Source organism: Caretta caretta, chromosome 1, assembly GCF_965140235.1.
Source record: "Caretta caretta isolate rCarCar2 chromosome 1, rCarCar1.hap1, whole genome shotgun sequence".
In the NCBI taxonomy this organism is placed as follows: Eukaryota; Metazoa; Chordata; order Testudines; family Cheloniidae; genus Caretta; species Caretta caretta.
The window spans coordinates 179,546,317-179,560,012 of record NC_134206.1 but is presented as its reverse complement, the minus strand read 5'-3'; the positions used below and the strand labels follow the sequence as shown (position 1 = coordinate 179,560,012).

Genomic DNA, 13,696 nt, shown 5'->3' with positions numbered 1-13,696 from the left:
AGATGCAAGAAAGAAAAGACTTTAAGGACCTGAATCTTATTCCCACTAATGCTCCTTTACACAACTCCAGCAGCCTTGCAGTGGATGTAAATGTAATATCCCTTTTAATGCTCCCTTTCATTACCAAATCAGTGTAATGGGGCCTTAATATAAATGAGACTCAAGTCCAGAGAACATTATGCTCTACTTGTCTAACCATACCCTATCTGTCAGAGCCTGCACCCCTTACTCAGTCATTGATGTCAATTGCAGCATTGCCTTAGTGACAAGCTCGGTTTAGACCTTATACTGCATTCAGAGGTGGCTGAAGTTACTTATTAATAAATGTGATGTAGTGTATTATGTTGCTGGAACTGCTGTTAATAATCCATGTGATTTTATTATGCTTTTTCCCTATCTGATTATTCATATCAATCCTTTGTAATTCTGACTGTCTGCCTTTGTGAACAAATAGTTCAAATGTTATGCTGGATGTTGGCTTGGTTTTAGTAGTTCTGTTGAAAAATCACTGAGAATTGTACTATAAAGAAAAAACGGAATTTTAGGAAACACTGGAGAGTAGAGTCAAGGGAGAAAAGACCTTGACTGATTATGGCGGCTTGTTTGGGAGAAGGCAGCATGCAGGCTCCCTTATATACATTTGGAAATGTCAAAGCACTGCATTGCATCGTGCCTGAAAATTAAACCACAGGCTACAAAACCTGCCACAGTGCTTTCCAAAACTTTTCATAGAATCATAGAATATCAGGGTTGGAAGGGACCTCAGTAGGTCAGCTAGTCCAACCCCCTGCTCAAAGCAGAACCAATCCCCAACTAAATCATCCCAGCCAGGGCTTTGTCAAGCCTGACCTTAAAAATATCTAAGGAAGGAGATTTCACCACCTCCCTAGGTAACGCATTCCAGTGTTTCACCACCCTCTTAGTGAAAAAGTTTTTCCTAATATCCAACATAAACCTCCCCCACTGCAACTTGAGACCATTACTCCTCGTTCTGTCATCTGCTACCACTGAGAACAGTCTATGTCCATCCTCTTTGGAACCCCCTTTCAGGTAGTTGAAAGCAGCTATCAAATCCCCCCTCATTCTTCTCTTCTGCAGACTAAACAATCCCAGTTCCCTCACCCTCTCCTCATAAGTCATGTGTTCCAGTCCCCTAATAATTTTTGTTGCCCTCCGCTGGATGCTTTCCAATTTTTCCACATCCTTCTTGTAGTGTAGGGCCCAAAACTGGACACAGTACTCCAGATGAGGCCTCACCAATGTCTAATAGAGGGGAACGATCACGTCCCTCGATCTGCTGGCAATGCCCCTACTTATACAGCCCAAAATGCCATTGGCCTTCTTGGCAACAGGGGCACACTGTTGACTCATATCCAGCTTCTCGTCCACCGTAAATTTTAAATTTTATCCGGCCAATTATCAAAGCCCCAGTGTTTCCCACCCATTATATGGTAGGAAGGCCAAACACTCAGTGGAAACCAGTGGGTAAGGAAAAGATGAGAGGGAGCAGTGGCTCCATCAGATGTTTTCCTCTTCTTTGGTGCCCTTGGAACCCCTCACCATAAAGCGGAGACTCCCAGGGCCAGAAAGGAATGAAATCAGTGTGTTTTCCCCTTCCATGGAGCCTCTCTCCTTGTGGACCCCCGGGTTGGGGCTCAAAGGGCCGGAAGAGGATGTGGTGGGGTGGAACTAGGGAGCAGATGTACTCTGGCACATGTGCTTTTGAGGACACAGTACATTTTCTCGTAGAAATCTGCATGGGAGCTAATGTTGTTCCAAGCACCATTAACTTTCTCTTAATTCCTGCTGAAGGCAGCCTCTTCCACCCCTTTGGATGCTTGTAGAGGAAGCAAGATGGTGAGGCAATGGAAGCGCTACTCCTGAAGAAGCCATGAAAACGGAAGGCCAGGGGAACACTTTGGACATGCTAGCTTCTTGAATAGTTGTCCATGAATCCAAAGAAAGGTAAGGCACTGCACTGAATGAGCTCTTCCCTACCATCTACTGATGGGGGGGAAAGACCTCAGGAGCAGACCATATTTTTATAGTTATATCCACTCTGTCTAGGTGACTAGCAAGAATACCTACTCTGCCAAAGTAGATCAATTTTGGCTGTTTTGGGTTAAAATTAAGACTTGGATGGAGGGATAATAAAATATTATCCTTATTATATAACTAAAGGGCAAAAAAACCCCTGTATTTAATATCCCTTAACTATAACCTCACTTGCTAAGGGGAATAGTGATGCCAAATCCAAGTGAAAGTCAGAGTGTGTTGGGACAGGTGCTCCTATCTGGTAGTGTAGGCTCTGTTAAAAGGTTCTTAGATACCATTTTACCCTTCTCCTCCAGTGTTTAAAGAAAGAGATGATTTTCTGTCCATGCAGAGTCTTTGATCTTAACAGTGATTACTACAGCTAAAATCATTAATAATCTGGTCTAAATGGCTGAGCCTTCGACCTGGTGAGCGGACAGTGCTGCAGTGAAAGACAACACAGAAGAGGCAGCAGCAGTGAGGTTCTCCGCAACCTGGTGAAATCACTAGAGGGAGGACTGGGCTAGTGCTGGAACATCAGAACGCAGCTAAAGGAGCCGGGGGAGGCAGGAGCTGTGGTTGTGATAGTGGTGGGTAGTCAGAGGCATCGCTCAAACCCAACCTTTCCCCACCTCTCCGGGAAGGAGGTGGACTCCGATAAGCTCAGACAACAAATCATGAGTGGGAGTGCAGCGAAGGGAAAGGAGAGTGATGTGTTAAAGGGACATTCATCCATTGGACTTTTCACACCACAAAGGACTACCACCGACAACACTGTGGGGAAAGTATTTTACTTATGGCTTGCCTGCTTTTGAATCATCACTGAGGTGTTTTCCCAAATTACTGCTGTGTTCCCTCTCCTTTTAATATACATTGTCTTTTGTTATACACAGACAGTGTGCATGCGAGTGGAGAAGTATGGCCTTGGAGAGGCACCCAGGCATGATGATTAGTTTTCCCAGATTTCTAGGTGGGGGCTTGAGCTAGTTGTGTTTTGTAATGTTAAGAGGAACCCTTAAATATGAACATAGCCCTTGTTGCTACCGGCACCACCTGGTAGAAAGGTTACAGAAAGGAATCTTGTTTCCCTATAGAAACCTTAAGCCCTGGGCTGGACATTCTGCCTTCACAATGAGGTCAGAAACAGGTCCTCCATGAGTAGCGGATGCACAAGAAATTCCACAAGGAGAACCTCAGAGGAGCTTTCAGATGACTTTATCCCCTCCCAGACCCTCTTCTGGAGGAAGATGCAATCTGTCTCCAAATTAGGTCAATCTACCTTCTAAGTTAGCAGCCTGGATGTTTGTTCTACCCTTCAGTGCTCAGCAATTACATGAGCAAAAGTAATAATTCATTTTAATGTCAAAATAACATATGCTTTGTGATTTCAGGAGCTGAAAAGTAAACAAACACAGATGCATGTTTCCTGTTGACGTAAAACAAAATTAATCTAGTTGTAAGGAGTTTGGGGAACAAATTACATTCATTTTGTTTTTATTTATATGATATTTAATCAGAAGTAATATATATGTCATCCAAGGTATCAGTGTACTATTTCATATACTGCAGGTGTTTCTATAACAATGCTGTCAGTTCTACTAATTAGAACACATATGAGGGATGTGTGTGACCTGTAACGCTCCATTGTTCTTGCAGACAAAAATATAATTAAATATGTCTTCCTCCCATTGGAGAGTAATGAAGAACAAAACTAATTTGTTGGACCAAAAATTAATTAGATACATCAGATCTGATTGTACCTATTACTGTGAAAGTTTGCAGCTGTTCCTCATATTATTACACCAACTATAAAATGTAAGTATGAACATGCCAACTGATTACTGAAATAATAGCTATATTATTAATCAATATTATTTTAAAATTTATTTCTTCTTATAATCCAACTACATTTTCTTCTCCAGCATCCTCAACACTGGTGAGCAAAACTTTAGTTTTTTTCCTATAAATAACAAGTTGGACATATATTTCTTTACAGAAGCTTTGCAAGGCTTAAAGACAAGTGCAGTTCATGGAAAGAACACAATTCGTAACTGTTTCTTTGTATTAGACCAAGCAATCAAAGTATAGTTTCAAGATAGTAATTACAAAGCACAGTAAGAAAGTATTTTAATGTAATTAGGGAAGAAAAATGTATTATAGATATCTGGATATGTCATTAGAATGGCAAGGTAACATATCACTGTGGTATTGTTTATACTGCACTATAGCTGTGCAGATAATTTTTAAAAAATCACATTATGGTCCCTTCCCCATGTAATCAAAATTTATCCTGCAAACACACGTATGTGAGTAACTTTATTCACTTGAGTAATCCCAGGGGCATAAATTATAGAATCACCAAAATGCAGGGCTGGAAGGGACCTCAAGAGGTCATCTAGTCTCTGCACTGAGGCAGGACTAAGTAGACCATCCCTGACAGGTGTTCGTCTAACTGGTTCTTAAAAACTTCTAATGATGGTGATTCCACAACTACCCTTGGAAGCCTATTCCAGTACTTAGCTATCCTTATATTTAGAAAGGTCTTTTCTAATATTTAGCCTAAATCACATTTGCTGCAGATTAAGCTGATTCCTTTTTTGTCCTACCTTCAGTGGATATAGAGAATAATTGACCACCATCCTCTTTATAACATCCCTTCATATATTTGACAACTGTTATCAAGTCCCCCGGAAAGTCTATTTACATAACTAAAGTTACTTACATAAGTATTTGAGGATTGCACCCTATAATGATTCCCCGTTTACAATTACATTTTGAGACCTGTCAGTTAGCCAGTTTTTAATTTTTAGTTTTTGTAATGTGTGCTATATTGATTTTGCATTATTCTAGTTTCTCAATCAAAATATCATGTGGTACCATGCCATCTCTTAGGGAAATCTAACTATATTACATCAACACTATTACCTATTATCAACCAAATCTGTAATTTCATCAAGATAGTCTATAAACAGATGGGATTTAAAGAAAAGTGAGATGCAGACAATGTGACTGCAAGTAACTGTATCTTGCTTTGTGAATACAAAAGGGAAAATGTAAGTGAAAAAGGGAACCAAAATCAAAACAGAAAAGAATGTATTAGTCACTTTTCGTCTAAACGGTATTAAATATGCAGAAAGTGATACCAGACAAGATTGTTGAGGCAGATATTCTGGGATCATTAAAAAAAGAAAGAAATGACATCATGAGTATAACAATGAATAAATGAAAAGTCTCTAAGTTCCAACTGGCTTTTTCCGATTTATGATGTACTTACATTCTCATGTCTCTTCCACCTTCATACCACAAACTCGGAAACATATCTTTCCATGTCCAGCTCTGGGGTATATTAATCAGTTTTGTAAGAATCAGGGAAGGACTGATGGCTCAGTTCTGCAAGGTGCTGAGCACTCTAGCCTCGGTCCAGCAAAGCACTTTCGCACACATTTAACTTGAAGCAAATGAGTAATGGAACTACTCACATGTTTCAAGTAAAACATGTGCTTAAATGCTATGCTGGATTAGCACTATTTGTGTTCAGCACTTTACAGGATTGAACTCTTAAAGCAGTACGTCCAGAGATACTTCACACAAAAACCAGGTTTTCAAAAGTAATGAACTAAAAGTGAAAGGTCAGTCTCTCTCGGTAGAGATCATTTAAAGAGAGACCCCAAATTCATATCTAGTACCCTTTCCAAGGTTTTTGTAAGAGCTGAGTTCATTATTTTCAGTCTTGCAAGACTCTTTCACTTTTCTGTCATACATAATTCAGTGAAGCTTCAATGAACAGACTCGTCCTAAAGATAGATCTGTCTTAATCTCCCTTTTCAGACTTCCCCTCCAAAAAGAAAAAAAACCCTAAATCTAAACTTCTGCATTGCCCTACTTTTGAGAGGATACATTTGTAATGTGAATGTCATTAACCACTTAAAATGAAGCTTACGCAGGACTTAAGTGGGAGCTAGGTCTTGTGCTGGCTTTTCTCTGAAGGGTGAATTTCACCCCAACTCAAATGAACATTCTGAGTCTGAGACATTGCTTTAGTTACGTTTTCCATTTTGTTCACTAGTCTCTGCCAAGAGTCCTAAAGGCACAGTATAAGAAATAGAAGAGCAGATTACAAAACCTTATCCCAGTACTCTTTTAGAAAGAACACATTTTTAAAGCAACACTAACAGTTGGCCTAAAGCCGTAGTTCAAATAGATCAAATTAATAAACAACTTCCTATACTCGAAGAACTTTAATGCAGCTCCACAACAAAAATGCTCAATTCAGTTCTGTTCAATTTCCTGCCCCACCCCCAATTTATGTTATAGAAGAATCTTAGAAGGATAAGATTCTAGGTTTCCCTCAGGTCATGAAATTAATTGAGCACGGAAACCACTAATAAGAAACAGTAATTTCAAAGGAAAAAGATGATAATACCAGCTTTCCTCTCTAGCTGGACTAGAGGCCACTTGTTCTTTGGCAGAAGGAAGCCCATGTGCTTGGGATAGCTGAGAAATGCTAAACTTCAAATGCTCAGAAAACCAACTTTAAACACTGCCTTGTGCAGCAGTAGCTCAAATAAGGCAATATTACAAGCATCTTAACAGGATAAGAGAGCTAGTTCTATAAATCTGTCAACCTGCAGGAGTGGTACATTCATAATAAAATATTAAATCAGCTGTGCAGGATAATCTATGTTTTTAATATGTTTCAGGAAAGGAAGAACTATTTCATCTTATTAGCTGTGAGAACTATACAGAAGAGGAAGAGGCAGTGTTGGCAGGCAGTGGTACATTTAAAGTTAACTAGATCGCTCAAATTGAATTGCACCTTGTTTTTTTGCTCCACTGGATTTTTATGCTTTCAGAAGTGATTTATGAAAGCTCTTCTGAAATACTAAACCGGTAAAATAAAATAGAGTAGACAATCACTTACCAATTATTATGGGTTGTGGTTCACTTTTTACTCCAACACCTGCACTGGTGCTTGCTGCCACTTCCACTCGATATTGAATACCAGGGTATAGGCCACCTATCACTACAGAGCGAATGGCTGCATCTACTGTTTTGTTGATGTGAAATCGAGTCTCATTACCTAGGCACCAGATCTTGGGTAGGGATTGGGGAAATAAAACAATATGAAAATAGTCATGCTTGCAAACAATGGTTCACAAATATGGTATATTAATATACTTCACTGGAAATACATATACTGATATCTTGAAATGCAACTGCTAAATTCCTTTAAACATTTAGGCCTGCTTCTGCAAAGACTTATGCACGTGCTTAACTTTACACATGGCTAAAATTCTCATTCTCTCAGCCCTGACATAGGGGAAATGCTAGGAACAGTGCTGGGGGTAGACAGGCATGCTGGAGGTGGAGCACATAGCATGGCAGACATTCTTCATAGTACTACTGTCCATAGGCAGCTGGGGATGGGATTCAGAAAGCCCCCAAGCAGCCCAGGATCAGTAGGATCCAAAGATGGCTTAAAATCACCTCCTTCCCCATGTCCCTGGGCGGTAAGTTCCATGTCGCAATTCTTAGAATCTCACCCACTGACTTTAATTACTTCCGTATGACTTGTCCCAGGCATGACATTAAGCATATGCATAAATCTTTGTTGGATCAGGCTCTTGTTTAGTTACCATGGCTATAATCTACGGTTTCCTAAAGTTATTTTTTCAGTCTCATTTTTTTCTATTGAATAGAAAACGGGCAACAATTACAAAAAGAAGCATGTTCAAACACTCCTAAGAATACTATACAGAATCTCCTTTTAAGTATTTTCAGCTTTCTACCCTGGTAGAAAAAGGGTGTGTGCAATTTCTAAAATGCTATGCTACGTTGTTGCTGTCATAACTGAAATTGTTCAGGAATCTAGATTTTGCGGTCTGACTTATTTTACCCTGTAATTCAACAGATACAAAAAATGTTCCTTAAGTATCCTGATATGTGCCATATTTCAAACCAGCACTTTGTGGCGCAAGTGGTATATTATTTCAAGGCAGTTTTGCTTCTCTCTCTTATATTTATTCATGAGCATTTCCTGAGACACTTTAGCATTAAAATGTTCAGAGACTCTTTTTTAGTTGAAGGGATCTGTGGAGACTATTACTATAATATTAAAGAATGCATTAACTACCACTCTAATTCCACTCAAGGGAAGCAATACATAAAAGAAAAAATCCCATATATGCATGTATGTAATTACTGTACCAAAGGAAGCTGGTTGAAAACAACATGCAGTTGCTGACAAAGGGCTGGATTATCACAGACCTTACTTGGCTCAGCAGAGGAGAAAGCAGGAGTAACATTCCCATTGCTCCTATGCTTGGCACTGCTCAGTTTTTGACTCTAGCTTCACAGTACCAGGGGTTACTCACCTGATACACTTCCTTGTAAGCAAGGAGTGGGGGATGGAAGAATCCCTGGCTCCCCTAGGCTCAAACAGAGCTTCTTTGCTGGCCAGAGTCCCTGGCCAGGTGCATGAGGGAGTGGGGAGGAGTCATCATGATTTGTTCTCTGATCTGGTCTTGGGATAGTACAGTATTACAGGGTGCTCCTAACTTAAGGCAGACTGTAAGGATGCAAACCAGCACTTAGTTAATGAAGGCATTTCGGACTATTTTGACAAATAAATTGTTGTAGGCATAAATGAAGGAAGAAACAAAATTTGCAGATGTGTGTGTATAGCTCAGATTGTAGGAAAATGCTAAGATATTATATTACTTAATGAGAGAAACATCACACAAGCAAGTAACTACAGATTAATCCAGTTTTTCAAAAATAGGTACATAAAGGTAGGCTCCTAAATTCACACTTATTTAGGCACCTAAATAAGGTACGTAGTTTTTAAAAGTGCTGATCATACAATGCTTGCCACTGAGGTAAATGGCAGCTGCTGGGTCACTTTTGAAAATCATGGCAATCAGGTACATAAATATGGAATTAAGAGCCCAAATTTAGGCTCCTAGTTTTTTTAAATCTTGGCCTATGTCTCAATGCATATGTATAAAAGTTCAGAGTTAGAGTTGTGTGGATAACCCTTACGCATTTTCTGACATTTTAATGCTTAACTGTGAAGTCATAACATTCTCTTAACATATTTTTAATGGAATTTATATGAAGCAAACCTTAACATATTGGAGTTGGTATGAAGTTGAATTGATGTGAAAATGAGGTTTCAATAGCATAGCTGGGTTAATAAATTGTGGTCTTGACCAAACAAAACAAAACAACAAACTAATACATTGCAAGTAAATACTGTGTGTCTTTAAAACACGCACTCAAGAGAGTGAAACATAAAAGAGCTTACACTGATTTTAAAAGTAAGTGCCTGCCTCCCTGCTCCATCTCTGAGTCAGATTCACCCACATTGGAGCAGGGGGCTATAAATTACACCTTCCTGTGTGAGATGACCAAACTACATCCACAAGGAGCAATGCCATAACTTCCACTCTTTTGGGACTTCTGTTGGGGCAGGGCAGCTTCCATATCCACCAGCGGCTCCATATGAGGCCCACTAGCTGAGGCTATTGAAGATACTCACTGAAATAGTGTATCGCCTACCCACAACCTTCTGGTATAGGGTTGACATCCCCGATAGGATTTGTCCCTGAAGAAGGGAAGTTGTGGCCACTTTCCCCAGATGAAACCTCTAGCAGATTTTTTGCCTCTGGAGCTTTGTTGCTGGGTTCCCAGTAGCTTCCACTGGCAGAAACCCATGGTGAATCTGCCCCAAGAGCATGGATTTTCAAGTTAATTCTCTGACCTCTAGCATGTATGCTGCCAAGCCCATCATTCCCCCTGGCATTTGGGTAGAGGATGTGATGAGGGCTGAAGGGGTTTCACTACTATTATACCTGCTGTGCAGGGCTTTTTCTGTTATTCTACGTGCTGCTGGGTATTTATTTACTGGAGTGGGATGAACAGTCCATTGGACAGCATTCTGTGACATATCCATGTTGTAAATATGTAAATAAGTGGTCAGAGCATGGGCTTGACCGTTGACTGATACAGCCTCTGAGGATGACACCTTGCAGACACCACATCAATGACAGAGGACAAAAGATAACTAAAGTGAGCTACTAGCCTACTGAGAAACACTGATACAGCAGGCATTGGCTATACTGATTTTCAACCTGTTGCCTGGGAAGGCTGCTTGTGCCCTGCAGGCCTCTAAATTATTGCCCTTAAAGGTGATCATGGAAGAAGATTTCCAGTTGATTACAAACTGAACTTGTGTTCTCAGGGTCATTCACTGTGATTTTTACAGTGAAGTGTTTGAGTCAGCATTGTTGCAGGCAAGGGAGGAAGGAGTAGCTCTGGCTTCCCTGTCAGGATAGGATAGGAGCTTGGCTGATTTCACCCTGAGCCTAGAGTGGTGCCTAGTACAGGATGGCTCCTCTCCCCCACACAGATCAGTTTTGTTTTTAACATAATGTTGATGCTGCTTAATGTGAGAAAAAAGGTGTAAGTGATCAGACCTCTCTGCTTGTTATTATACAAATGTGTAGTTCATTATGTCAACATTTAAATCCACAAAAAAATGTTGTATATTTCAACCCGACACAGTTTGGTTTAATTCACATCCCTCCCATTATACATCAGTTTTACCTTATACTCCTGGATGATTCCATTTTGGTGATCTGGTGGGGGAGGGTCCCAGGAAATGCTGATGCTTGTGCTGTTGTGGTTTCCAACTGTCAGAACAGTAACAGACTGCGGAGGGGCACTTGGAGCTGTACCGGGTAGAAGGAACAAATAGAAGAATGACATTAGTCCAGTTGCTGGATCATTAATTTTGCTTAAACAGTGTAAGAGCAAGCAGAGAATCTATGAAGTTTGCACTCCCATGGGCTTGGAGATGCACACATTCTTGGGCAACGACAACTAGCACACATTCTTGGGCAACGACAACTATGAAAAATGTCTTTCTGAAGAGAAGCACAGCACTGAATGAAAATTCAGTAGTTGTGGCAACACAGAAGCAATGCAAATCACTCTTCTTTTATTTATTGAGTTTAGCATGTCTCAAGTTTACAACTAGAATTAGTCTCAGACTTATATTCATTTTCTTATACACACGGTTGTGACTGCATACATAAGTTAAATCTGCTAACTCAGACCGCCCTAAGCATTGTTCTGATCCCCCTATCCCCACTGCCCCTCTATGATCTAATATTGCCTAGTGATTAATAGAAGGGAATATTTTTAAAGACACATATCCTTAAGGTATTTAAATGTAGGATATTCCAGTTTTTGCCTGGCCAAAGAGTTAAAACACATGGGGCTTTAATCTCACTCACACTGCCAGAGAAATGGTCATCTATATTGTTACTCCTTTTGATTTGAGGGATTAGCTGAAATGTTGGGGTCTTTTGGGTTGTCCCAGTTAGGGAATAAATTGATGATGGAGTCAGGTATTTCTCTGAAGCAATCCTGTCTATTTACAAAGAATATAATTGCTCAGACCTCTCCGGGACAGAGCAGGAATCAAACAATCAGACAAATGACAATTTCTTTGCTCACAGTTCCAAGCCTCTTTCACACAGCACTCAGCTCATAAAATCTCTCTATCTAGGCTGTTTTCTCAGGACCATGCTCCCAGTGCTCATTCAGGCTGTGCCCCTGTCTTTCTGCTCTTCCTCTGTGTAGCCTTTTATTTTGCTTAAAGTGAATTTAGTGTTATAATACACCACCAGGGGTTCACCTCTGGTTGCTACAGTTTGAAGCTCAACAGAGTGAAAATTGCCTCTGGTGCTTTTTTCAGATGTGGATATTCTAGAAACACTCAAAGTCCAAGGATAGGGACCACAGACACAATCACAAGTACAAAGTCCTATCCATACTACAAGTTTTATTAAAGCAATAAGTAAAGTTACAATTACCCATGAATATAGAAATTCTACAAAAAACCATGCAATAATTGTAACTGCAGTCATACACATCCTAAAAAAATATTCCAGGGTCTGATGGACTTCTCAATAGATGATCATTGCTAGAGGGATGGTTCCTGCTGGTGGGATGAGATCATTCCTTGGGTTTTCCCACTTGTACCCAATCATGGAACCCTCTTTTATATTGTAATTCTCACTACACCTAACTCCTTATACATATGCATGAAGGTGCTCTCTTTTCCTTATCTGTTCTTCCACACACCTTGACTATTGGGGTGCCCCATTTTTCATAGGTTGTTCTTAGTTCCTCTTATTCTCATTAGCATCTATGCACAATGTGGCCTGCGGTCAAGACAGACATTCAGAGTTGTTACAATTAGGTGTCTAGTGGTTTTGGACAATACATTGCGGTCTATTATGATCTACTTTTCTGTAACATCACACTGGCACAGCTTTACAGTAATCTTGTGACTTTACTGCACAGGGTTGTTCCCAGTTCACCCATTCCTGTCAAGTGTTCTTAAGCCTAGGGCCTAGTATGGCTAAACTAACATCTTACAGGTGTCAGCCTGCAGGGCTTGCGTTCCAGCCATGCTTTACTTATTCACATAATACACAGTCATCTCTCCTAAATACTTATCAATCTTATACTTGTATAATCCTACAATTTATTTCTATTTAGCATATATTAATTATCTATGAAATAGCATCTGAACTGACCATAACATCACATAATACAATGATCAAGGGATGATAAAATGAACTAATTGGCTACATCTGTAACCTTTTGTGGTGTGCATCTCTCTCACATGCATCCCCACTCAAAATAACAAAACTCCTCCAACCATAGAGTTAAAATTTCTGAATGACCTCACATGTGCCATTGTTGTAGGAGGTGACATGTGCCTGTGTTTTGTTTGAGGCCCCTATTGTTTCAGCTACGTGGTTCCATAAAGAAGTTTAATTGCATCTTAAAACTATTTTACATGAAAGGCGCCAGTTAGGTTCCATCTGCTTCAATGATATTGAACCCAACCCATACAAATATCCACCTCTTCTTTTCCCTGGGGTGTTCCTGTTCTGCTCCATCATTTACTCTTGTCCTGCTGCTTTTTGCATATTTAATCACTTGAGGGTATTGAAAATGTATGACATCTCATTCTTTTGCAGTCTCTCTTCCCATGTCCATGCCCCAGATAAAGTGATTTGTGTTATTAAGACATTTCCCTGGGAAAGAATGTTAACACCTTCAGCATGACACCTTTATTCCTCAAGTGAGAATGTGTGACGTGCAGGGTCCCCCAGTTATTTTTAAAGATGTTATGGTAGAGACTACAGTATCAATTTCACAGCATCATTAGCACTTTCATTAGAGTACCCACTGGCACTCCAGGCACCTCTCACTCTTGCTCTGATGCCAAGTTCTGAAAGCCTTAGCAACCTCTAGGTCCAGGGTTTTCTCTGGTACATTTCTGTCATGTTAAACAAAAAATTCACTGAGGTCCAGGATTTCCAAGTGAAGCCTTTCCCTCAGTTTTCTCCTCTAGCTCCTGTATTCCTGTCCATAAAGGACCTGGTTCATTTTGTTGCTCCATTAGGTCTGAGGGCACCAAAACTCTGGAAAAGTCCTTTCGTTATTGGGTTTTCCTTATTGTTTAAACATCCTTGGACCATGGTTCCCTGAAAAGTGGGCCCAAAGTCACCAGCATCTCCCTACTCATCTTTTGGTCTTCCCTGGCTTTCAATGCCTGGGTTACCCAAAAGCCCCGGCA

General features: G+C 40.2%; 1 protein-coding gene across 23 annotated transcripts in view; it reads right to left on the bottom strand.

The window, feature by feature from the left end:
* The window catches only part of ROBO2 (roundabout guidance receptor 2), a 1,531,972-nt gene that overhangs the window by 71,605 nt on the left and 1,446,671 nt on the right, over positions 1–13,696 (bottom strand). For all 23 annotated transcript variants that reach the window (XM_048868811.2, XM_048868637.2, XM_048868676.2 and 20 more), the window contains 2 exons: positions 10,642–10,766; positions 6,956–7,127 (listed from right to left, as the gene is read on the bottom strand). In XM_048868811.2, the coding sequence (XP_048724768.2) occupies positions 6,956–7,127; positions 10,642–10,766 (297 nt within the window). The remainder of the gene's footprint in view (positions 1–6,955; positions 7,128–10,641; positions 10,767–13,696) is intronic.